This window comes from Cetorhinus maximus, chromosome 5 (assembly GCF_964194155.1).
Source record: "Cetorhinus maximus chromosome 5, sCetMax3.hap1.1, whole genome shotgun sequence".
NCBI lineage: Eukaryota > Metazoa > Chordata > Chondrichthyes > Lamniformes > Cetorhinidae > Cetorhinus > Cetorhinus maximus.
In genome coordinates, this window is record NC_135883.1 from 81,056,877 (window position 1) to 81,084,837 (window position 27,961).

The 27,961-nt window shown below is 43.3% G+C and overlaps 1 protein-coding gene and 1 pseudogene across 1 annotated transcript in view; both read left to right on the forward strand.

The window, feature by feature from the left end:
• The window catches only part of tmem244 (transmembrane protein 244), a 99,885-nt gene that overhangs the window by 15,535 nt on the left and 56,389 nt on the right, over positions 1-27,961 (forward strand). The window contains exons 3-4 of the mRNA XM_078541291.1: positions 10,757-10,830; positions 22,986-23,111. Of these exons, the coding sequence (XP_078397417.1) occupies positions 10,757-10,830; positions 22,986-23,111 (200 nt within the window). The remainder of the gene's footprint in view (positions 1-10,756; positions 10,831-22,985; positions 23,112-27,961) is intronic.
• Positions 20,879-21,427, forward strand: LOC144680309 (immediate early response 3-interacting protein 1 pseudogene; annotated as a pseudogene).

Sequence of the window (27,961 nt, forward strand, 5' to 3'; positions counted from 1 at the left end):
TTAAAATCAGCATTTGAAAAAATTATCTTTTCATTATCATAGTGCCTGCTGGTGGTTTAACTCTGGCTGCAAAGAATGCTGCACCAATGTCAATGTGACCTTCAAGGATTTAAGTCAGTAGGACCCTGGCAGGCTTACGTCTGGGTGCCCACCAACTGCTGGAGGGTTGTGGTTCAGGAACCGAAGGTGCAATCATCTCACTGACATTAATAAAGAAGTAGCCGACATTCTAGCATTATACAGATGAACAAGCATTAACACCCCTTTCAAGATTTCTGAATCGTCTTTCAAGATAATCAGATTTTCTTTATGGATGATTTTTATGTTTATAAAACTAAAACAAAACTCTGAATTCATACTGAATGTTTACTGTGCAAACTTGTTTACACTGCAATAGGTGCTTCATCTTTACTTGAGCTTTATTTTTAAATTGACACCGCAGTTGAAACTGTTTAAAAAGATCCAGAAATCACCACATTCAAATCCTATCTCAGCTATCATTGTGTTGGCTGCCAGGAACAATTTATGCTGCAGGAGATGTTATGTTTACTCTAGAGTGAAATTTTGTGATATGATTTTCATATTTTTACTTTTTTCTGAAACTAGAACAAAGGTAATTTGTGGCAGCCGATGCAGTTATGTTATTGTATCAATCAGCCATTGCATTATTGCACACTCTTCTGTATAATACCACAATAAACAATTCCAATGCATTTCACCATGGCAACCGTATTTCTGGAAAGGAGAAAAAGGTGTCTAGACATATTGTGATGAGGTACAACAAAATGAGTAATCAGTTCAAATCTAAGACTGCTTCACTGGCACTTATTATTTTGGTGGTTTCTACACCATTGGATAAAACACCACCAGGATAATCCAGTTGTGCAACACATGAGTTCACCCATTTGTGATCTGAATGGTGGGAAATGGATTCTGTCTAGGTTTCCTTCACTTAGTAATAACCCAGCTTCAGCTGGAGGAGGCAAACAAACTCATAAAATAAGTCAGTCTCTGCAACATTCCCGTATCTCTCATCAAATGATTTAAGAGTGATTGTGCTCAAAACCCATGAATAAACTCAGCCTGCTGTCTCAGCTTGAGAGTGATATGTGACAATGTGGGAGAAGGGATGAAATGAAAAGACTTGAATTCTTCTTGAAGCATGCTGCAGTCCATGGGGTGAAATTACTCCCACAATGCTGTTAGGCAGGAAGCTCCAGGATTTTGACTGAATAATGAAGATACAGTGATATCTGCTCAAGTCAGACTATGTGCGTGACTTTGAAGGGAACTTGGAGCTGATGGTACCTTTGTCTTTGCCCTTTTTGGTGATCACATTTGTGGGTTCAGGAAGTGCTGCTGAAAAAGCTTTGATAAATTGCTGCAGAGCATTCTGTAGAAAGTACACACTGCGGCCATTTTACCAACAGGTAGGCAGTGGATGCTAAGGTGGTAGATGGGGTGCCAAGCAAGAGTACTGCTTTGTCCTAGATGGTGTCAAGTTTCTTGATTGCTGTTGGAGCTGCATCCATCCAGGCAAGTGGAAATTATTCCAACACACTCCTAGGGTTTGGGGAGTAGGAAATAAGCCATCTTTCCACACAAACCCTAGCCTCTGATCTATTCTAATAACCTTGGCATTTATGTGGCTGGTCCAAGTTTCTGCTCAATGGTGAATTCTGGAAGCTGATGGTGGTGTCCAATGTTGTGAAATATCTCATTATTTGAGGAATTGTAAATGGAGCTGAACACTGGAATCATTAGCAAACAAGCCTGAGGCCTGACCCTAAGATGGGGGAAAAATCATTGATGAAGCAGCTGAAGATGGTTGGGCCTAGAGCATTGCCCTGAGGAACTCCTGCAGCAATGTCCTGGGGCTGAGAAGATTTGCCTCCAAAAGCCACAACAATTTTATGTTAGCTATGACTCCAGCCACTGGAGAGTTTTCCCATTAACTTTGGTTAACTAAGGTTCCTTAAAGCCACCTTTTGTGGAATGCTACTTTGATGTCAAGGGCAATCACACTCGCCTCACTTCTAGAATTCAACTCTTGTATCCATGTTTGGACCCAAGGATCAAATGAAGTCCAAATCCAAATAGTAACATCAGAACCCAAACTGAGCACATATTGCTGACTAAATCCACACATCTGGCTAAAGATAGTGTCAAACACTTTGGGCGGAATTTCCCCAGATTTGGGAAAAGGACGTTTTACCCGCTGGCTGCAATGGCTACGTTTCGCACCATATTGTCCAATCCCTGGCGCATCCTGCCTCATTAATTATGCATTCAGGGGAACATGCTGGATCGTTGGCAGGTGGGTTCGGATTTGCCCCCCACATCTTGGCCTCAGAGCTTTCTTGCTCCAGACGCTCATTTAAAGCTCATCAGAGCACATGTCTACAGACCAGGACCAGTCCTGGCCCCGAAAGCAAAGAAGAGGCAGCCCCCAAATTTAGTGGAAGGTTGCCGCGATGTCCTCTACCCCAGTCCCTGCCGCATGAGGTCCACCAGTGCCACCAATCCTCCCTGGGAATCAGTTGCAGCGGCAGTTAGCACCACCAGAGCACAGAGGAGGTCAGCCATTCAGTGCAGGAAGAGGATGAATGCTCTCATCCATTCCTCCAGGGTGAGTCAACCAGCTCATCATTCTCAAATCACGCACTCACAAACCCATCACACATCCACAAGGATCTCACACCTCAAGGGACAACACCACTAACTCACACACACCCTCACATCTCCATCAGGCTCATATCCTCTGGAGCTTGCGTCTTCATCCCGTCCATGGCTCTGCCCTCCGCACAAACAACCAACGCAGTGCCATGCATCCTGCTCACACTGTCCATCTGTTTTCATGTTGGAGAAGCTGGCTCACAACAGGAGGGAGAGGTCCCAGACTCGGGTTGGAGTGGCCCACATTAGGCCCCTCACTCACTTTGAGGAGTGTGCCATCACACTGACTGGTGAGGACGTGGACCGTGCCTGTGGTGATGGTGAGGTCAGCGGCAAACACCCTCATGAGGATCCTGCACCAGATCATCCCTCTCAACGCAACTGTGAGTGCTCTCTCTCCTGCTTTTGACTCAGCTGACAGGCGCTACTAATCTCAACTTTGGATCACAGGGAGCTCTGCCAAGTGACGAGCATCCTCAGCCAGACAGTCCCTCAGGGTCCACCCAGGTTCTCACCTCCAGCCAAGAGGACACCTCCTCCATTGAAGAGCTGGAAATAAGCAGCATGGAAGACCCATCACAGCTTACCCAGACCCTCCACCAGTGCAGAGACACACACCTCGATGGGACCTAGATCTAGACAGGCTCAGGTTCACAATCTGGTGGCCACCACACGGACACATGTCCATAGTAGGAGGAGGCAGGTTCAGCCGAGCTCAGCAGCACTCGGAGGACTGCTGGGGAAGAGGCATCTGTGAGGTCCGAGTCAGATGACAAGCCTCTGGATTTGGCTGACTCTCATTGTTGATGAGTCAGCAGAAGGCAGGGGAACATCACACAGAACTGTTGGAAGCCCTCAATAGAGTGACGTGCAAGTCAGAGGAATGCATCTGCCTGCTCTCTGATGAAGTGGAGCCCACATGTGCCTGAATAAAGTTCTCCATGGGAAAGATGGTGGAGGCAATGGAGACACTGGTCCAGCAGAATGCGAGATGCGTGCAGACCTGCACTCCATTGCGGTAGCCTTGGGTGAGCCTTCCTGACACTGTTGTAATATCTGCTGTAACCTGAGTGCACCTTCCCTTTAAGAGGGGCAGGTTGCCTTTAAGAAGTGCAGATTAGTAGTAGGTTGTGTTAACCCTGTAGGCTGCTGGGTCCCTTGCAAGGGAAGGTACACTCAGATTACAGCTAAGCAGAACAGAGAGGCATCCCAGGTTCTCAGATGCTGAAGGCCTCAGTGATGGAGAATGAAAGGAAGAGAGAGGCCATATTTTCACAGGGACCAGGAAGCATTCATTGTGAAAGGAATGGGAGAGGTGGCCAAGGAAGTCAGTTCCTGGAGCCGTGCTCTGAGGACCTTTGCTATAGTGTGAGAAAAAGTTCAATGACCTCACACAGTTGGTCAAGGTCAGTAAATGCATTTTCAAAGGACAGCTTCTACCCTTCGACCCAGAGTACCTCTCACACTGCTCAATGCATCACAACCCACCACTTGCCCATCAGCAACTGGGACTCATACTTAACATTCAAACTCTCCACTTCACCCTCACATACTTAACAATGCTGCAGCCCCACAACCAACAATGGCAGCTTCCCCTACCCCCCCCCCCCCCCCCCAAACCCCACCAGCTATTCAAATGGCTTGTTGGCCTTTATTGCAAGGGGATTGGAGTACAACTATGAAGAAGTCTTGCTACAGTTGTACAGGGTTTTGGTGAGACCACATCTGAAGTACTGTGTGCAGTTTTGCTCTCCACATTTAAGAAAGGATATACTTGCATTGGCCGTGGTACAGCGAAGATTCACTAAATTGGTCCCTGGGATGAAGGGGTTGTCTTATAATGAGATGCTGAGTAAATTGGGCTCAAATTCTCTGGAGTTTAGGAGAATGAGAGGTGATCGCATTGAAACCTACAAAATTCTGAAGGACTTGACAGGGTGGGTGCTGAGAGGTTGTTTCCACCAGCCGGGAAATCTAAAAAATGGGGGCACAGTCTCAGGATAAGGAGCCAATCATTTAGGACTGAGATGAGGAGAAATTACTTCAATTAAAGGTTACAGCAGCTGTTGCAACAGTGTTAGGAAGGCTCACCCATGGCTACTGCAATGGAGTGCAGGTCTGCACACATCTCCGTGTTCTTCTGGACCAGTGTCTCCATGGCCTCTGCCTTCTTTCCCATGGAGACCTCCACACGTTCACATGTGGGCACTACTTTATCAGAGAGCAGGCAGATGCACTCCTCTGACTCATGTGCCACTCTGTTGAGGGCTTCCAACAGCTCTGCGTGATGTTCCCCCATCTTCTGATGACTCTCTACAATGAGTTGGAAGGCCACACCCAGAGAATTATTTGAACTGTCTACCTCAGAGGGTTCGAATGCTCCTTCGTTGAATACATTTAAGGTAGGGACAGACAGATTTTTGGACTCTCAGGGAATTAAGGGATGGGGAGTGGGTGGGAAATGGAATTGAAGCCCAAGATCAGTCATGATTGTATTTAATGGTTGGAGCAGACTTGACGGGCCATGTGGTCTACTCCTGCTCCTATTTCTTGTGTTCTTATTCAGCTATGGCAGACACATGATCCAAACACATTGCAAAACACTCATTGACATTCTTCCCTCTCGCAGGACAAAGTTATATATAACTGCAGGAAGCAGCAGAGAATCGGCAGGGGACCAGCACACCTGTATCTCCTGACCCTTTTTGGAGGAGACAGTGCTCTGCATCATGGGACTGGCTGTGACTGGGGCTGTTAAACCTGGTATTGCTGAAAGCATTCAGGATGATGTTGTGTTCCTTCCTTATTCCCTTTCTCAAATCCCACTGCTACCTGGCATGAAGTGAAAGCAGGATATGGGATGACCATGGACCTTTAATTCCACTACTTCCTTTTTCCTCACCCTAACCCTTCCCCTCTGCATTTCCGCTTTCAGATACCCACTTGGCTAATCAATGTAGCTTCACGATGAAGGGTGAGAGAAACACCAGGCCTCCAATAAAAAAGCACCATTCTCACACTTGCAGCCACCAGCTCAGAAACTGGTACTATGTGCTTAAAGGCTGGTTCAGAAATGGGATCTGCACACTTGGAGGGCAAGCTTGTAAATGAGTCCTGCTGCCGAGTACTCAGCTGAGGACTTTGAATGGATAGCGTACAGGAAAATGCTGATGAGGATGCAATCTGAGGTGATAGGCACAATTGCAATGCTGCCGCAGAGCCTCCTGTCATTGTCAAGGAGCATGGAGGAGTCTAGCTCCAATGTGGCACAGGGCTTCCTGCAGAACCTAGAGCTCATACTTGCTAATTTGGAAGCGGTGACCAACTCCATGACAACACTTATGGGCCTACCAGTGATGCAGCATCTGATGCCTCAGCTTTCATTGCAGCACAGGCTGAAGCCACCCAGCTCAGACTGAGTTCATGAGATCCATGTCTGTTGCCAAGGAAGCTCAGGCTTGCTACTATGCAGACACATACTTGTGCCATTATAGCTGTGGATATCAGTGTTCCAAGATGCATGCAGGATCCCACAGCAGTCTGTCATCCAATAAATTGCTAGGATTTCTGAGGCACTGGCCCAGAGAAATGGCAGCGGTTCCGTGGTGTACAAACATGTAGTCCTCTTTCAGGGATGTCAGCACTTGTGCCCCTACCACTGCCACTCTACCAGTGGCCCTGTTGGTGCTTCTCAGCTAGACAACTCTGTCTGCTGCTGCCTATTCTAAGCTGGTGCAATCTGAAGCCTGGGTTCTCAAGATCCAGAGCTGCTATAGGCTGCCCTGAAATGGATCAAAAATTCTGTCCAGCCAGGATGAATGCGCCATGATTGATTCCATGATAGTGGACATTCATTGAAAGGATTTTCTGGGCATAGTCACATACCAACTGTATGTTCATGGAGTGGTAGTCCTTGTGGTTGCAGTAAGACTCTCTGTTGATATGTGAAGACTACAAAGTCACATGCATGCAGCTGATGGACCCCTGCACAATTGGGAAGTCTGCTAGACTGGCAAACTCACTTGCCTGTTCCTTCTGTTCATCTCCCTGTCAAAAGGTATCTGAAACCATAGTCCCCATTACTGCAAGCAGACTTTCTCCTGACAGGCCTTCCAACTCCTCTGACCTCCTTACCAGAGACCAGCACCACTCCCTTGTTAATCCTTAAACTTCTGTCAACTTCTCCAATAACACAGGACACAGTACTTCCAAACACTCAGCACTTCACCTAAAAGTTGCATGGTGATCCCATTAAGAAGTGCTAGTGGGGTTACCTCACTTGAATGCCAGCTGGGATTGATTAAGCTAGGACGTGAACAAGACCTATGAAGTCTAAAATGGTAGATCGGGTGCCAAGTCATGTTTGATGTCATGATCCACCACTCTGCATGCATTGGAGCACACGTGGCACAGCCATGCTAGTGCCCCTACAGTCACAGTGCACTGTGTGGGCTACACTACAAGTGACTGGGTGTGCTCCAGCTGACATTTTTAGAATTTTGGGCTTCTGTAGTGTTTCTTTATTCTATTTTATTTTTATTTTTTATCCATGCAAATTTTTCCTATGTTCAAAAAGGAAGTAATCATTAAGATTGCTAGCTTATTGTACACAGTCACTTCTCCCAAACTAGTTTCTGTGAATTGCAATACAGTGATAGATATCATTAAAACAGAAAGACTCAGGTGAAAAATTAACATCTGCGTGGACATGAGCATTGAATGTTGTGCCTTGTCTCAGCTACATGCACTGAGAAAAGAAAGTCAGAGCTGCAAAGTTTGAATTTTAATGTATCTGTAGTCAGAAAATTCTGAAATTATATCTGCCTGAATTATAATTGTCTCCTTGTTTCAATTCACTTAACACTTAACCAAATTTCAGCCCTGAAGGAGGGATATGACACCTGTCATAAGCCTCAAAACCAGACATAATTACACACACAAGTGCACCCGTAGACAGTCAGGGGCACAGCAGCAATGAGGCCTTTCTGATTTATAATATACAATAATAGTACCACTTTGAGGTATGGAAAAGCTAGTGGGAAGCATGGAGCAAAAATAATCAGCTCTAAGATCTGCATGTATCTGATGACTTTCTCATTATACTCAATTGGTTATTTAGAACAAACAACAGTTCATTCTAGACCTCATTCCAATTTGACATCTTTATTGTTTAGAGCTGTTTTGTAAAAATACAACTCGTCACTGTCAGTGATAATTATTGTAGATGCAATGAATTAAATATGTGTATTAGTCCTAAACATACTACAAGGTGTTGATCACACATTATGCCAATAGTGCTAATTGGAATAATTGTCTGTGTAAGACGTATCTCAACATATACCCCATATATACAATAAAGTTAAAGGTTTGACAAGATTACTGTATATGGACCAGATCTCTATTTTCCATGTTTATCTGCGTAACCCATGGTTAATGAGGATGATTGCATATTCAGCAAACTGACGCTGTCTCGATTTTTTGGATATAATAGAATCACATAACTCATGGGGGTTTCTGTATTTGTTGTAGAGGGTTTATTTTCTAATCCACAGTATTGACGAGGAGCCCGTTATTCCAGGAGTGCATGTCCTGAGTGTATTCCCCATGGTTTTCTATCCATTAATTTTTCTCTTACATACTCCCAGTGGGTAAGCCTCTCTGGTGGGAGGATTTTTTTTTAAATTGGCCCTTAGGTATTGATTACTAAGACTCAAACTGTTAAACTGGCACCTGGTGATTTGACTGGATAGAGAACCACCTGACATTTAAACCGGCTTTTTTTTGTGAATGGAAATAAATCTTTTCTGATTATCAAAGGTTCTCAATAAAAGCAGAATTAAATATGGACACAATTTTGTTAAGAATTTCAGGTCAAAAATAATTAACTATAATGGCCTGGGATTTGATGGAAAACTCTCAGTATTCACTATTATTACCCCTCCACATCCGCCTACAAATTCAGGAATTAGCACAGCATCAATTAATGCAGAAACCTTGAATGTTGTGGTCTGCAATTTACTGCTCCACCACAGGCTGTGCTATGGACACCACCCCGGAGTCTGCAGTCAGTGAAATCAATAGATCTGACAAGGACACTTTTCCCATTCTCAGATTACTGTAAGGAACCCCATAAAAAGCTAAATGAGATGTAACTGGATTTTTAACTACAATCTGAGTCATAACTATTTCTGCACAATCAATCCAGCCCCTGAAAAAATATTTTTTATATTTGTGGAACTTGCTAAATGTTTTGATGATTAATGCTGGCATGGGCATGATGGCCTCCTATGCTATAAATTTTTCTGTGTTTCTATGTTTCTAAATACTAGATTTTTAAAATAATTATAATAGATGTTTCAGTTTCTACTTTAAGACCCAATAATTTACTTTCTATAAACGTTTAAGAAAGGATTTGATTATTAGTGCCTTGGCTTTCCTGGTTTGCAGCCCCTGACAATTCTTTAATATGATTGGTTACTTGGACAACATGATGACATCACTGCAGCTCAACACTGGGAACCCCCATTAAACTAAGCTACAATCAATTAAACATCAAGAGAGTTAAAGTTCTTGCCACAGAGCTCGCTAGAATTCATTTCTCAGCGCAGTTTTCTTTCATGAGTGAGCACACTTGCTTTGCTCCTGACCTCAAAACCTGGGCCAACAAAAGAGGACAAAAGTTAAACATTAGAAATTGGAGAGAGTACATCAAGTTTTCCTGATATACTGTCCCTTTGGAAAGCCCCTTTGCTTCTTAAAATTGGGTCCTTATGAATCATATCTATGCATGCAAATTTCTGTGAAGAGAAGGGTGCAGATATCCATGGATACAATTCTCCTAGTCCCTACAACAGTATTGTACAATTGTGATTGGAATAGCCTTTGTGCATTTTGCTGCAGGGTTTTCTCTATGTCTTTTTAAATTGATGGCTTTCAATAGCAACAGGCCAAGAGTCGTGAACCTATAAGGCAGTGAAGCAACTTTCAAAAAGTACCCAAAATAGGTGTGAAGTCAACGGGCTGGCTTCTGCCTGTCTGCTTATACCAGCATGAGGCCTGAGCAATCTTGAGATCCGAATCTCATTACTGTGCCACCTGTGAGCCAGGAGTGCCAAATAGATGCCCAGCAGCAGCTCATCAGGTCAAGGAGGGTAGAAATTCAAAGAGCTCCCACACTGAGATAGCTAGCAGCTTAGGTCTGGTGCAATGGAAGGCAATACTTGGAGGGATGGCGCTCAAGAACTTCTGCAGTGAACTGGAGTATTTTTGGGGCCCCAGGAGCACAAAATAAATGTCTTAGGCTGTTTAGTGATCTAGACGAAACAATGAATAGATAATAGGAAATTGCAAAATTGTATAGAATAGCCAAAAGGTTAAAATTGTGGCAAAAGTTTATAAAAACAAATAATGAAGGAAAATTAGATAAATGTTTGAAACAGAGAAAAATACAGAGCTGGAAACAGAGAGCCAAGCAGTTCAATTAGCTTTGCGTTGATCTAAAAGAGCGTTTACCATCCTCTATTTTGTTAACTTTCCAGTTCTGTGGTAGTAGATTTAGGATATAAGATTGAAAAACAATCTAAGTAGAGCAACACTGAAGGGCAGGGTAGATGAACAAAGGAATTTTTAACATGCAGATATATAAATCATTAAAAGCTTGTTCACAGATACAAAAAGTTGACAAACAAATTCTGATGAAATGCTGAATTCTACCACAAGAATATAAAAGTGAAGAAACACGAGTGCAATTATACAGAGCACTACACAGTCCCCATTTGGAACATTGAACTGGATGGCCATTAAAGCTTTAAAGGCTGTTCAACGGTGACTGTGGAGCCAAAAATTATTTCACGTGTAGTTAAATCTGGAAAACAGAAGGTAGAAAACATGTTTTAATATTTTCTTCTTTATTGTTAAAAATATACTAGAGGGAACATAGTGCCTCAAACATGATGTTATGCAGGATAATATGCCTAATCTGTAGTCAGATCATGCTGTTTCTGTTATATTTTATTATATGTTTATACTCCAGCAAGTGTTTTTAAAATTCTGCTATGAAAATGTTGATTACATTTTTCAGACTTCAAACATATGATTATCTGATACCATTCGACTTCAAAACAGAACCATCATGCCCAAGCTCAAAATACATGGGTAAGCAAGTATAAAGTTAATGTCGCACTGTACATAATAATGCTGTTACTAATGGCTGCTATGAGGTTTCCTTTGATTGTGAGTTAAGGAGATATTAATGGTGGTGGTAATATTAGCACATTATTGTGGTACTGAATGATAGGCCATTCATTTGCATCTGAATTTCCACTCATAGTGAGGTAATTTGAACTTTTGCTTATGGTGTAAAATGAGCAATATTGAATCGACTACCCCTTACACTGCTCTGACTTCAATTGAAAGGAAAAATTGGGCATTGTTTTAGTAGGCGGTTAAAGGTTAAAGGTTAAAATTACCACCATTGAGTTTCTAATCTTGCCATTGAGCAAAGGCCATGCGGTTGGAAAGAAATAAATTACATTTTATATTTTCCTTACCATGACCTTAAGATATGTCAAAACCCTTCTCAGCCAGTGAATTACTTTCAATGTTTAGTCATTGTTGGTTTGTAAGTAAACATGGCAACAATTTGGTGCAAAGTCAAAGGGACAGTCACAACAAAAACAGCAAATTTGGAAAAACTCAAACAGGTCTAACATCATCTGTGGAGAAACAGAGTTAATGTTTCGAGTTCATATGGCCCCTTTTCAGAGCATTCTCCATAGATGCTGAGTTTTTCCAGCATTTTCTGTTTTTGTTTCAGATTTCCAGCATCCACAGTATTTTGCTTTCATCTAAGGGACAGTCACCCAGGCTGTTCCCCAGCCACTCCTAATCCTGTATTTTTCATTGTTACCTTCACATCATCCGCTACCTTTGTGAAATCAGATGCAAAGTACTCATGTAATACTTTAGTTGTGACCTCTGCCTTTACATGAAGATTTCCCTTTGGGTCCTAGATAGACTCAACTTTTTCCCTAACTAATCACTCACAGTTTATGGTGGACAAATTCATTGTACAATGCAGACCCATATTGATTCCCAGGGGGAGGCAGTGCTGCATGAGTTTCTTCATAATATTAATGAATGATGCCACATGGGCCAATGGAGGTAGTAGCCCATGGCACTGCCTGCCCCTTGGGAATCCACATAAGTCTGAGAGAACAAATTTCTTCCCTGCAAATATTAATAAAATGTTTTAGGGTTCAATTTAATGCTGCCTGATGATCTTTCACACAACCTTCTTTTTCCTCCTTCATTAACTTTTTCAATTCCCTCCTGTACTTTCCATAATCTTCCTAGTTATTAACTGATTCTTGCTCCTGACTTCTGCAAAAGTCTCCTTTTTCTCTTTTATTTTTAACTTCTATTCCCTTTGTCACTCAGGTGCATTAGCTTAATACTCTCTACCTATTCCCTCCCAAGGAAGATGCCTAATTTGTTCTATCACTTCCCTGAATGCCTTCCCTTTCTGTTACTACTTTACTTTGCACTCACGCTTTCTGATCTGCTTGTGCTAGGTCCCTTCTTAAATCACTGAAATTGATGCTTCCCGAGTTGAGCACTTTTACCGTCAATATTTTCTGGCTTCTTTTCATAAATATTTTAAACCAAATTATGCTGTGATCACTGTTGGTTATGTGACCTCTTACTGTAACATACTCCACTTAACCTATTCCATTTCCCAGAACCATATTCAACACTACTTCTTCCCTTGATGGACTGGAGTCATATTGGAGGTAATTTCAGATGCGTTGGGAGGGGTGGTGGTGGTGAGGGGGTGGGATTGGTGGGCAGTAGCATGTGGGAAATCTGGAAGTTCATGTTTCCCCATAGCTGTAGAGTTAAAGCTCCACAGAGTACATCTTGTATCAATAATCTGTGCAGTATAAGGTATCTGGCATAGCAAGGGTTAATGTGGGACTGGGAAACAGTACCACTAACAGTCTGATGTAAAGAGACACATAACCTGAGACTAGAGTCAATTGTGGACTGGACAGAGACCTGTGTAGAAGCAAGGATGGAGTTAGCACATAGCTTGGGTTATACCCTGGTACATGTACATAGTTATGTGTTACCAATAAACACTTAATGTTCAACCATAGAAGATTCAGAACCTCTTCACGAGACCAACTGAACATACAACACACACCATGTGGCAGCTAGTGAAAAAATCCAGAACCACGGAGAAGCTGGAGCAGAAATTCAAATGCTGGGAAACTAAAGGAGCAGCATTCTGACCTGATTGAAAGCACCTGAAGTGAAGACACAGAGAGAGATCACCTGAAAGAAGCTCCATTAAAGAACTGGAAGTAGATAGGCAGTAGAAAAAGCTCCATAGTGTAGCTGAGGACTCCATAAGATCTCATGGAGGTCCATTGTGAATGCCCATAGAGTACAGAGTCAAAGGACCTAGCAGGGGTGAGCAAAAAGATTCAGTTCTAAGCCAGGACTAGTTTAAAAAGCTTCAGTGCTGTAAAGACATAGTCAAAACAGCCCATTTTCAAAAGCACTGCGGTCAGCCCCGCACCATATTACGTGGTGACCAAGCTCATTCTAAGGGAAAATAAAAGAAGCAGAGGTTTAAAAACCTTAGACAAAGCTGGAAATACACTGTAAAACACTCCAAAATCCTCCAATGTGTAGGGAAGGCCCAGAATGGAAATAGGTGGGGAAAGAAGAATCTATATAAATTATTGAAAAAAAAAGCGGGTGGGGGGGGGAAAAGAAACGGGGTGGGGATGGGGGGAGGGGGAGTTTAAGATCTAAAGTTGTTGAATTCAATATTCAGCCCAGAGGGCTGTAAAGTGCCTAGTCGGAAGATGAGGTGCTGTTCCTCCAGTTTGCGTTGGGCTTCACTGGAACAATGCAGCAAGCCAAGGACAGACATGTTGGCAAGAGAACAGGGTGGAGTGTTAAAATGGCAAGCGACAGGGAGGTTTGGGTCTTTCTTGCGGACAGACCGCAGGTGTTCCGCAAAACGGTCGCCCAGTTTGCGTTTGGTCTCTCCAATGTAGAGGAGACCGCATTGGGAGCAACGAATGCAGTAGACTAAGTTAGGGGAAATGCAAGTGAAATGCTGCTTCACTTGAAAGGAGTGTTTGGGCCCTTGGACGGTGAGGAGAGAGGAAGTGAAGTGGCAGGTGTTGCATCTTCTGCGTGGGCATGGGGAGGTGCCATAAGTGGGGGTTGAGGAGTAGGGGGTGATGGAGGAGTGGACCAGGGTGTCCCGGAGGGAACGATCCCTACGGAATGCCGTCAAGGGGGGTGAAGGGAAGATGTGTTTGGTGGTGGCATCATGCTGGAGTTGGCGGAAATGGCGGAGGATGATCCTTTGAATGCGGAGGCTGGTGGGGTGATAAGTGAGGACAAGGGGGACCCTATCATGTTTCTGGGAAGGAGGAGAAGGCGTGAGGGAGGATGCGCGGGATATGGGCCGGACACAGTTGAGGGCCCTGTCAACGACCGTGGATGGAAAACCTCGGTTAAGGAAGAAGGAGGACATGTCAGAGGAGCTGTTTTTGAAGGTAGCGTCATCAGAACAGATGCGACGGAGGCGAAGGAACTGAGAGAATGGGATGGAGTCTTTACAGGAAGCGGGGTGTGAGGAGCTGTAGTCGAGGTAGCTGTGGGAGTCGGTAGGCTTGTAATGGATATTGGTGGACAGTCTATCATCAGAAATTGAGACAGAGAGGTCAAGGAAGGGAAGAGAAGTGTCAGAGATGGACCATGTGAAGATGATGGAGGGGTGGAGATTGGAAGCAAAATTAATAAATTTTTCCAGGTCCCGACGAGAGCATGAAGCAACACCGAAGTAATCATCGATGTACCGGAGAAAGAGTTGTGGGAGGGGGCCGGAGTAGGACTGGAACAAGGAATGTTCCACATACCCCATAAAGAGACAGGCATAGCTGGGGCCCATGCGGGTACCCATAGCCACACCTTTTATTTGGAGGAAGTGAGAGGAGTTAAAGAAGAAATTGTTCAGTGTGAGAACAAGTTCAGCCAGATGGAGGAGAGTAGTGGTGGATGGGGATTGTTGGGGCCTCTGTTCAAGGAAGAAGCTAAGGGCCCTCAGACCATCCTGGTGGGGGATGGAGGTGTAGAGGGATTGGACATCCATGGTGAAGAGGAAGCGGTTGGGGCCAGGGAACTGGAAATTGTTGATGTGACGTAAGGTGTCAGAGGAATCACGGATGTAGGTGGGAAGGGACTGGACAAGGGGAGAGAGAAGGGAGTCAAGATAACGAGAAATGAGTTCCGTGGGGCAGGAACAGGCTGACACGATCGGTCTGCCAGGACAGTTCTGTTTGTGGATTTTGGGTAGGAGGTAGAAGCGGGCCGTCCGAGGTTGGGCGACTATCAAGTTGGAAGCTGTGGGAGGAAGATCTCCAGAGGAGATGAGGTCAGTGACAGTCCTGGAAACAATGGCTTGATGTTCTGTGGTGGGGTCATGGTCCAGGGAGAGGTAGGAGGAAACGTCTGCGAGTTGACGCTCAGCAGTAGGTCTGATAGTTGATGATATTATTGCGAGGCAAGGAATAAACAAATCCTCAGATAAATTTGATGAAGTTTTAAAATCATTCAATAGATATTTTAATCTAGGAAGCAACAAAATTTTAGAGACAGCAAAATTCAACAAGCATATCCAACAGCCTGGAGAACCTGTTGACTCTTTTATAAATGAATTATACAGATTGGCTAAAGGCTGTGACTATGGTGACCTTAAGTCAGAACTCATAAGGGATAGAATTGGAATGGCTGATCATGCCCTTTCAGGCATACTACAGGCCAAAAAAGATCTGACTCGAGAAAAGGCCATCCAAATAGTCAGGCAGTCTGAAATCTGCCAACAGCACCGATCTATGCTGGTGCTAGAAAGATTATTTCAATGACTCCCTGGAGAGCATCTAGAGACCCCCCATTTGAGAACCAATGTGCTAATGCTGTGCATTTCCAACATCTATCTATTGTTAATAACTTGACCGAGACCAGAATTTTTTTTAAGAAAAAGAAATCCAAAATCCCAGTTATTTACTGAAACAATGAAACCACAATATTACACAGTTTAAAAAATGAATTTTTACTATACAAGAGCCAACACTAAATATTACCTTAGCTAACCCCATATACTCTAAAACCCAGAATCAATATAAGTTAAACATGAATTAACAGGTAAACCTTGGTCAATTATAACTATTAATTACACATTAAATGGATCTAAGACAGATTTTATGAATGAGCTCAGCAGTCCATCCAGCATATATGCCATCAATCTTAGTCATGAAGTCCTTCAGAACCCCATCATCCTCACAAAGAATTTCAGCCCCTCTTCTAGGATTTAACCTGATCCACAAACGACAGCAGTGCGCAACCAACCTGAATTCCACAGCCACAGTCTTCACCAAAAATGGCACATGTTTGCAGAACTTCTTCAACTCAGCTTATGGCAGTCTGGATGGTGTAGATCTACGAATCTTATCTTTAAGTAAGAGGAACAGCTGCAGCAACTATATCTTTGCTTATTATCAACTTCTGGATCTAGCCTCTATCTTCTTCAGCCTGCCTATACTGCACCACTGGAATCATCATCAACTATTGAGTTCTGATCACTGTGACTTTTTATATAGCTTCAAAAAGAAGTTTTGGTTTCCAATCTCAGTTTCAGTCTTTGTTTCCTTAGGAAATGGGAGGCTCAGCTTCATTTCTCAGTTTCCCTTTTCAGTTTTCTTTTTCAATTAGGGTCTGGCTCAAAAAAATACAAGCTTTGAAACTATGGATTCCATCACACTATTTAGTTTTGTATTTCAAGCAGTTACATTTTTTGAAATCAGTATTGATTTTTAATTTGACTTTAATTAAAAATGATTTGTGGGTGTGCTTTGAATGAAAGTAATTTTACATGGACTGCAGTGGTTCAAGGCAGTGTTTCACCACCAACTTCTCAAGGGCAATTATTGATGGGGCAATAAATGCTGGCCTAGCTACTGATGCCCACATCCCATGAATGAATAAATAATAAAAATTGATGGATGAGAGTAGATCAGGTTTTCTAGGCCACCCAACCACTGACGGCATGCAGGCTGTAATGTTGAAGGCCTATGTACCAGAGTTAGCTGCTCCCTAGCTGCCAATCAAGTTATTCTAATACTGTATCTCGATACACTAGCACCAACCTGATAAATTGAGAGTTTGCCCATGAATGTCCTCCACACAGAAACAGATAAACCTAACCCAACCAATTATTGTCCTATTAGTCTCCTCTCAAACAGCAGTAGAATGATGGAAGGAGTCATCAATAGTGTCATGAAGTTACTTGTTAATAACCTGCTCACCAATATGTCATTCTGGTTCAGCCAAAACCATTCAGTTCCAGACCTTATAAAGCCTTATTCCAGACATGAACCCGTGAGCTAATGCTTAAGAAGAGGCAGCTGTCATTGACATCAAGGCAACATTCGACTGAATGTGACACCAAGGAGTCCTAACATGACTGAGGACAATGGAAGTCAAAGTAGCTGGAATCAGATCTGACACAAAGAAAGAGGGTTTACTTGTTGAAAGTCAATCATCACAGCTCCAGATCATTACTATAGGGGTTCCTTGAGGCTCAACCATCTTCAGATGCTTCATCAATGACATTGCTTCTGTAATTTCACTTGATCAATACTAATTGGATATCTGACTGGATATCCACCCTCTCCATCATTGTTGCACTGTGACTGTCATTTGTATAATCTACAGAATGCACTGTAGCAACTCAGCAAGGTGACACCAACAGCACCTTCGTCCCCTGCAAGTTATACTACTGAGATAGGCAAGGGTAGAAAGGGGGAAACAATCAACTACAAAGTTAGCTCCATAAATCTCAAACCATCCTGACTTTGACATATGTCATTGTTCCTTCACTGATGCTGAGTCAGAATCCTGAGCACCATCACCAGGAGGACTGCATTGCACCAAGATCATGTAGTGGGCAATGACAAGCTGGCTGTGATGTTACTGCTGGGGGCGATGAGAGAAAAATGCAAATCTGGCAATGAGGTGGTAGTTGTTCCAATTTTCCTTCATTCTCTGCTGTTATTCTACTGAATCTACTTAGTTTGAGTCAAAAAACAGAGGAAGAGCTGCTACATTGCTAGAAGTTTTTTTTACATATATAGAACTCCAAACAATGAGATGGATATAGATGAGCAAATACAATGGCAAATTTTCAAAGGTGAAAGCAAAAATAGAGTAGTGATATTAGGAAACTTTATTGGCCAGATTTTCACTACAAAGGGCATTAGCTCAGGTCGGTAAATTTCCCGAGTCAACAGACCCACCTCGGTTTAACGGCCCCTGTCACACACAATTGTCTCAGTTGGAATAAAAACAGTTAGACCCCCTAGTCCCCACCCCTCACACCCACTCACCCTCTCACCAAGCCGCCCACCCCACATGGCCGCTCCATGGCTTCTATGCCAACTCACTGCCAACTCATGCCCCCACCCATTACAATGTTGTCTGGCTTTCTAGGTATTTCCATCCCTTTCTGTTTAAGATAATCTCTTGTTTGTTTGATTCCTGAAATTGTGGTAAAGCTGTCAGTTTCTCTTACTTAAATCTTCCACCATGTTGCCATAATGTAAATTTCTTGAATAGTTATCATCCCTGTGCTTGCTGACCTACATTCTCATTCTTGTTTTCAAATTCCTCTATTTCCCCACCCCTCCCTATCTCTGTAAGCTCCTCCAACTCCACAACTCTCAGAGATATCTGTGCTCCTCTAATTCTTGCCTCTTGCACATCCCCAATTTTAACTGCTCCACCATTGGTGGCTGTGTCTTCAGTTGCCTAGGACCTAAGTACTAGAATTCCCTCCTTGCACCTCTTCACCTTGGCTTTCCTCCTTTAAGAGGCTTTTTAACATCAACTTCATTGACCAAGCTCTTGGTCATCTGACCTAATCACTGGGATTCTGTTGGGCTGACGGAGCTCTCATCCAACAATTGGATAACCAGAGGGGAGCCTCCTATCAGTTCTGTGGGGGGAGGCCCAACAGAATTAAGTGCTGTTCAGGCACTTGAGTGGCCACTATTGGGTCTTCCCAGCGATTGAGGCCCCGATGGCCGAAGTCTTGCTGGCTGAGTGTTGCTGGCCAATCAGAAGCCAGTGGCTCCTCATTGCCACCAGTGCCAGTGGGAACAATGGCAGCTGGTGTCAATGCATCTATCACAGGTCTGGATCATTGGGGGACCCTAGGCCAAAGGTGAGTGAGGGTGGGATCATGGCATGGAGGTCATGGGAGTGGTGGGGGGAGGTCAGAGGCAAGGGATAGGGGCTTTTCAGTGGCCACCCCACTGCCCGATGCCAGGTCTCTCGATTGTGCATAGAGACCATCCCCCCCTCAGGAGGCTGCTGGCAAACCCAAGAGGGCTTGCAGGGCAGCCTTCCAAGGGCACAGAAAGGCCACCACTAAATTGTAGTGGGCTCAGGATAATGGTTGCCAATTGTCTCATTAATGAACCTAATTGACACCCCGCCCTTCAATTTAATCGGAGGAGGCTTTGCTGCCACTGGGAAACTAACACAGGGACTCTCTTGCAATTAGGTGGGCCTGGTTGCTCACTTTTCCCATCACAATAGGTTGCATTAAATTCAGCCTCATGTCTCTTAATATGGCTCTGTGTCATATTTTGTTTTATAATCCATTATAATTTAGGTTGGGTGTCTCTCATTACCAATCCATTTGAAAAGGAGTCTGACAACCAAAAAGGTTTGAGAACCACTATATTAACATCTCAATTGTATCTGTTTATGGGTACATAACTATCTAAAAATGGGCAGAAATCTGTAATGCTGAGCCTCCAGATGAACCTAGGATGGATATTAGGGCCAAAAGATTAGCATTTCTGAATGCTCCTTTTTGTACTTCCTGTCTTTATTTTACATTTGGGCTGAATATAGGTTGGAAGATCTGAGAGAAAAGCATTGCACGTTATATGACAGTTTTGACAGATCAGTAAGCAAACCATAATCTTTAAAATAGTTGCTTCCCAATAGGCTTGGTAATTCTCTGGATCACATGACTTCATGTGAGAAATATTTGAAAAACATGGTAAAATGCAAATCGTACAAATAAAAACAATGCACAAATATAGAAGCAGCTGCTTGGTGGTACAGAATTTGAGTATTGCTGAAAAAAAGAGACATGCTGTCAAAGCTTTTCATCTCACACTCATCAGGACAGATGCACGAATGCCAAATTTCAAAGGGACCAACAGTTTGTACTGCAAAAGAAAAGGGTGCTGATTGGTTGGCAAGTCGACTCTGATTGGCTGAGGTGTTATCATGGAGATTGCATGCCGGAACTTTGTCCCCCATGCTTTTGTTTAATTCAAAAAAATCCACAAAGCCTGGACATGTTCTTTCTGCTTGCAGAGGACAGGTCCTTGCGCATGAATATATGTAGCTTCTATCAAGTGTAAATGAACCACATTGTTAGCGTAACTGATAATCTTAAATTGGTTATTAGTGTAATTCTTAGCACGTTCAAGATTATTCAGCAAGTGGTGTCCACCCGCCTCTAATATCACATTTAATATTAGATATTATATTCTGAGTTTTGCAAGCACAGGTTGGTTGAGTACGGTCTGTATGGTGCCTATTGTGAACAGCCACAGAAACGTGCTGTTTGATATGAGCCACCAGTTGTTGGGATGAATGGCCTACGTACCTGGCATTGCACCAGCACCGAAAATCATATACCACATTATTCATTTATGTTGTAGGGAGATGTATTTTTGGCTTGATGGCAGCATTCTGTTAGTGGAACTGTTACTGTATCTATTTATGGATTATGTAGACTAAAAATGGGCAGAAATCTGTAGCCCTGTTACTGCCTTAAGGTAGCCATTCTCTGCTACCATATTAAACTTCTTTCAGACAGTTAGTGAAGGAAAAGACCAGAAGTCAATCTTTACTCAGTTTTAGATTAACTACAAAGTTAGACATTATAAGTGTATAGCTTCTAATTCTAAAATCCACCATCAGTGTCAATAAGTGTCTATACTCTTTTGAGCAAACTAAAACAAATGGCAGTAGTTTTTTGTTTTTATCTCTGTGCCAAATTAACTAATTAACAACCACTTAGTGGGACATTGCTGGGCCTGGGCCACTTCCCTGTCAGGATGGCGTTCACCCTGTACTCGCTGCTGCAGGCCGCTCTGCTCTGCGTCAACGCCGTGGCCGTGCTGCATGAGGAGCGGTTCCTCAACAAGATCGGCTGGGGGACAGACCAGAGCATTGGTGGTTTTGGAGAAGAGCCGGGGATTAAATCGCAGTTCGTAAATCTAATTCGATCCGTACGAATGGTGATGAGATTGCCATTGATAGTACTGAACTCCATAACAATTGTACTCTTATTACTTTTTGGATGAAGAATTGGAAGAGAGCATCAACATTCTCTATGGTGATGAGAGAATGCAGGATTTTCTACATAAGTGGAGATTTGCAACATATTTTGCTGTTTAACTCCACAATCTCCCTCAAAGTTCCTCTGAACTGTAGTAAAAGCAAACCCATGGTATTACATATTTCAGTGTTTTGTAGACATAAAAATTAAAAGAAAATGGGATCAATGCAAAAAATGATTTGAACTTTTCAATGTCCTGTTCCAATTAAACTATGGAAATTTGCAGTTAAAAAAAAAACAGAACTTGAAAGGAAACTTGTCAAAGTTAAATTAAGTGTCATTTTGGGAGCTGATGATGCAACATACATATATACACACAGATTAGAAATGAGAAGTGAGTCCAGAAATAAAACTTAAAAAGATATACAAATCAGCTTCTGGCTGGTCCGTGAGGAGTAGATGATGAAACGTTGCGGCCATTCATAAGACCATAAGACATAGGAGCAGAAGTAGGCCATTCAGCCCATCGAGTCTGCTCCGCCATTCAAAGAGATCATGGCTGACCTGATAATCTTCAACTCCACTTTCCTGTATTGTCCTCATAACCCTTGATTCTCTTACTGATTAAAATTCTGTCTATCTCAGCCTTGAATATACTTAACAACCCAGCCTCTACAGGCTTCTGCAGTAAAGAATTCAATTGGTTGATTCTGGTAGAGCTGATTTTGGGCAGTTGAGCAGTGGGTTTGGAGATTCTTGGTTCTGCAGATTAGCTGAAAGGAGTTGTCCTGTTTCCTTTTTGACTGTGGCTTTGGTGACTTGTGACTTGCTTCTAGCAATCGGAGTGAGGGGATTTATTTACCTGCAAGTGCAGGGATGCCTAGTTGATGTTCTTCAGCTGTGACCTCCCTAGCACACCCTCGCACACCAGGCCTGGAACACCAAAACTAGCTCACAGAACCGGGGTTGCAGTTGGCTTTTTAACCCCTTTCTTGTGTATTCCTGAAAGGGAAAAAACCAACATGTCTTTCACCCAGATCCGCTTTCTTTTCAACTCACATCATGTCCACAGTCTGGGATATAAGTCACAGGAGATGGTTTCTGCTAAGGTGGTAATCAGCCTTCATTGTCTCTACAACTACAATTACAATTCAGTTTTGCATTTCATCTTTTCCTTTGAGGTGTCTCTGTCTGAAGGAGGCCTTGACACCTTTTTAGGGGCAACATTCCATTCTCTGGACTAGTTGGTCAAGCATAATCCACATAGGAATTTTCCAGCAAGTGGTTACTTTACAGCCTCGGCCAGCTTTTGCTTGTATGTCCTTTTTAAAAAAACACCACTTTCTTTAAAAAGTTCAATATGACCATAAGTAATTCGTGGCTATGATCCATGGTCATGTTGCTTTTGAGTAACAAATAAACAATGAGCAAATAATCAAATGGTTAGCCCCTTAAAGGAGCACTGTAACAAAAAGAGACAAAACTTTAATGAAAACTTATCAAATTAAATTAAAATAATGTTCCCGGAGCTGGTGATGCACTCTAGCCCCTGCAGCACCCACTAGATGCAGAAGACCCCAGATACACCAGTGGAAAGTATTTCTTTAAATTTGCACAATTCACTATCAAATTATTGCCTCCCCCCACCCCCCCCACCCCACACTCCGGCATCTGTAGACACCTAACCTTAATTTATACAATTAACGTGGCTTTTCAAACTTTCCTTGACTTTATTTCATTAGACTCTGGGAAGAAAATACATTTTTTGCTGCTACATGCCTGATTATAACATTGTAGAGTAGTTAAGTTTGCTTTTATTGTTTCTTAAATGATTGTGTTAATTTTTTCCTTTGCCTTTCAGCCAACCTGGTCTCAATGGAGATGACCTACTTTGTCTGTGGGTTGCTGTTTGCTGGTGTGGTTAAAGAATGGGTATGGGATTATGCCATTACAGTTACTATTATTCACATTGCAGTCACCTCAACAGGTACTTAATATTTTAGCTCAAATATGTCTCAGCCAAAGGTATTCTGTATCATTTAAATGCTCAAAATATAATTATATTTTCTTAAGAGATGTATAATATTGATATAAACAAAACTCCATGCCTCTTACACTCAGAATAACACCATAGATCTGAACAGAAAAAAACATATTGTATCACCATCTGAAGAGACTGCAAGAGGATCCATTTTCAGCAGAGTATGTATATGAGAGATGAGATGTGTAGTGTATTGAAAATTGAATTGTGCATTACACATAGAAGGAGTGTAAAAGGAGAATAAAGAATCCATGTTTTAACAGCACGTGCAGTTCTGATTCTGAATGCATTTTGCTGAGTCTTATTGTTTCTTCCCAAGGACTTCACAGAAAGCGATCTGGTAATGTCAAATTTCCTGACCAACAGAGCTCTATGGTTAAGGGCTTGCGGGCACATAATGTGACAAATAGCCTTTTGTAGAATTGTCTTTAGATCAAAACTAACACTACACGGTGGGAATGGAGGCGGGGCAATTTATTAGTCTGAGGAGCCTTGGATACAAATAATAGTCCTGGTCTCCCAAGAGCCATCGTTATCAATGCAGGCACAGTGGACACCTGCAAACTCAATATTATTCCCTAGGTGATGGCTTTAATGTGCAGAATCACATTTCTAAGATCAGTAAACACCTAAACATAGCTATACCTTGTCTTGTGCTCATTCGATATTACAAGCTTGTTTATGAACATGCCACCGAAGGAAACCATCGACATTTGTGCCGCGTGGATTTATCATGACAATATGGACGCACCATCATTTTCTGAATCTGTATTCATTGAACTTAGGAATTTAGCATCTCAAACAGTCAAGTTGAGTTTTAATACCATGTGTGCCCAAATAGATGGTGTAGCCATGGGATCCTCTCCAGGTCTAGTGATTGCTAACATTTTTGTCGGTTTCCATAAGAAACATTCTTTTGATGGAATGAGCCTTAACCTCCTACCAGGGGCATATTTCCAATATGTAGATGATACATTCACAATCTTTGAATATACAGCCACATGTGAGGATTTCCTTACACACCTTAATATGCTCCATCCCATGCTCAAAATTACTTTTGAGATGGAGCAGTTTAATGCACTCCCTTTCCTTGACATGCTAATTGAGAAATCCGCTAATGGGCTCTCTATTATTGTCTATTGTAAGCTTACCTTTGCCAGGCAATATACACATTGGGATTTGTACAGCTCCACGTGCTATAAGATTGGCCTTATCAGCAATCTTGTAAATAGGGCCCTGATCATTTGTTCACCCTGCAAGCTTGATGCAGAAATAGAGCACATTGAAGCTATACTGTGGGATAATGGCTATCCAGTTCAGATCATTGTTCACTGTGTATCATGCAAACTCACAAATAGGCCAAAGACAACCACTTTTAGACCTGAAATGTGCCCATCTACCTCAAATTACCTTAAAATGGCAAAGTATATCAAAAATTTGAATAACTGGTTAAGGAAGCCGTTTAATGCTGCCAATATGCAATGGCTACGTGAGTGGTATTTTCCATTAGCAGGATGCTTCCGTAAGTCCAAAAAGTCATTCTGCCTACCACACAACTGAGCAATGTTTTGTATGAATTTCAGTGCCTGTATGATACCAAGTACGTAGATCACATGTTCCAGTGATTGGCTGGCTGAATCAAACAGCATGCTCCTATGATTGTTCGTAATAGGCAGAGTACAGACCCTACTCAACCAGGCCACGCTTGCAAAACCCAAAATAAAATACCTACTTTTAGATGTGATTCTGAGATTGGGAAGCACTTGCTGAACAATCCTGAGTGCATTAATAGCTACAACAATCAATCTAAGATATTCAGTTGAGCTCGAAACGTGGCTCATTTATGCTTGCTGGAAGCGACATACATTCATACGCATGTATCATTCTCTGCAAACAAAAGGAATATGTTCAATTACTAGGAAGCTTGAGGAACCTATAGTTCCCTGTTGCTTTCTCCATAGCAAAGCCTCAGTCAACATGCCAACCAACCAGCACTCTTTTCTCCTGTGGTATAAATTATTGTGATCATTGAAATTTGACATTCTTGCGTTTGTTATGTTGAGTGCAAGAAGAGTTTTGGCAACATGTTTCTCTTTCCAGCAGTACCTTGGGCTTTACTCACCTTGATCTGAGCTTCCCTGCTGCCAGCCTTTACTGCAGCATAGGAGCAAAATGTGCAGCCACAGCATGGGCCACTGGTGAGGAGCAACAGGAGCAGTCACACCAATACTAGAAGCACCAGGAATCAACAACGGCAACTGCATCTGTCTTGTCCACTGCCATGCGTCACTCCACAAGACAGAGAAAATGGACACAGATCTCCAGCTCGAAAGCACAAGATTTCCAGGCAGAGGATCAGCCTTCTCAACTGAGTGCCTTAGGAGGCTCAAGACTTTCATGGCAGGTTTTTGCTGACACCTGCAGCCGCCCTGGAACAAGATCTTCCTCGAAAAGGGCCAGGTGGCCAATGGTCATCAAGGTCACCACAGTCCTGAATTTCTTCACTTGCAGCTCCTTCCAGGGATCTGCTGGTGACATCTCCAACCTGATGTTCTCAAGTGTATCTCTCAGGTGACCAATGCCATGATTGCCAAGGCCACCTCTTTGTCCACTTTGGCACTGAGGCCAGACACAGAGAGCAGTCGGTTATGCTGCAGTTGCTAGATTCCCACAGATCCAGGCAGTCATTAACTGCACAAACATGGAAATCAAGGCACCAAAGATTAGCCAGGATTCTTTGTCAATCACTAGGGATTCCAATCCATTAATATTTAACTTATTTGTACCACCGAAAGACTGTCATGCATGTATGAACAAGGTACATGGAAACTGCCATTATTCATTCAAACTGCAGCAGTCACATCTTCCATAGGTTTTTGTTCCTCTGCACAGAATTAGTGCCTGGCACCTTAGAGTCAAGGCTACCCTCTGAGGCCCTGGCTGATGACTCCAGAAAGGACTCCTGTCAGTGACCCCCCCCCCACCGCCACCGCCGACTAACCCAAAAGAAATCATTCCTACACTTAAAAATCTAGCCATCACATTTCACATCCTCTTCTCATCTTCCAAACTGGTCATGCCATTCCCTTGAAGACTACTGTCCATTTAGAATTCAGGATAGCAGATGACAGGAGAACGAAGAGTTCAGACAAAGTGTTTGAATTAGTGAAATCAACAGATAGATAACAACATGAACATTGTTATACACACCCAAGTGAAGCCCCTCGTGCAACTAGGTCTTTCTCATCCGCTTCCTATTACTCCTCCTATGTGGTGTAACCCCTGTGGCTTCAGCAGAGCTAGAGACAAGCTGCCGTTCCCCTGCTCTGACAGATGCGATGCCTGTGGTGGACATCCTCGGGGTTTTGAAGTCAGTGAGGGGCCCACCAAAGAGTGCTCTGTCTGCACTGGTGCAGGGCTAATTCTGTCATCAGAGCAGGAGGCAGCATGGGCTGAGGAGGGAGTAAGGGATGAGTGGTGGGAGAGCCTGGAGAAGAATTTCTACTGCATTTTCTCTCTCATGGCTTGCGTACATTTCCCTTCTATCCAAGATCTGGAGAGAACTTGGCTGCACTTCAGTGAGTCACTGAGTCACCAAGCCTCTTCTCCTTCCTGTGTAAAGTGACAGACTAAGTGTGTAGGCCATTAGTCATGGCCAACACAAACTCGAAGGCTTGCATTGTCCAATTCTCCATGCAGATGGCCACTCTTAGCATGGAGGTCAGTATGAACAGGTCAGTTGAAATAAAATTTTGCTTTTAGAGTGGAACTCACCTGAGGTCGTGAAACATGATACAGAACTTCAAAAACATTAGAGATCCTTGGCTTCATAAGGAGAGGCATGGAAAACAAAAGCATGGTAGTTATATTAAACCTTTTTAAAACACAGGTTAGTCCTCAACTGGAGTATTGCATCCATTTCTGGGCAACACACTTTATGAAGAATGTCAGCACCTTGGAGAGGGTGCAGAGACATTTACCAGAATGATACCAGAGATGAGGGACTTCAGTTTATGTACGTACTGGAGAAGCTGAGATTGTTCTGCTTAGATTGGTGAAGATTAAGGGGGGGTTTAATTAAGGTGTACAAAAGTATGAGGGGTTTGATGGAGTAAATAAGAAAATGTTTCCACTGGCCGGAGAGTCGGAAAACAAGGGGCGGAATTTTCACAGAATTGCACTAAGTGCAGTAGTGGGCGGGCAAAATGAAGTCCTGCCTGCCGATGAAAATGGCGGGTTCTCAGGCCATATTGTTCCAAGGCCGCCTCATTATTTATTCACTCCTGTGAAACACGCCATTTCCATGGCGAGCAGGCTCTCATTCGCCCACCTGCCATCACCCCACTGTTGCATCACGCCGGCTGCCATCTCTAAAAGGCAGCCGCCAGCAAAGCGCTCATTGCCACCAGCTCACCACTGCTGGCCGAGAGACATGGTCAGCAAAGGAAAGAAGGCTGCAGCCCCCACTTCAATGACGGGTCCCTCGAGCGATTGCTGGATGCTGTAGAGGCCCGCCGAGACGTGCTCCACCCCCGCTCTGGCTGCAGGATGGGCAGCAATGTCACCAACCCAGCTTGGGAGGTGGTGGCAGCTGTGGTCAATGCAAATGCCCTGCCGAGGAGGACAGCCACCCAGTGCCGCAAAAGGATGAATGATCTCCTTCGTTCCGGCAGGGTAAGTCACTCTTTTCATCACTCCCAACTCAAACACTCATAAACCCATCACACACCCACAGGGCCCTAACTCACTGCCAGTTCAATGGACATCACCATTCACTCTTTCACACACACCATCAT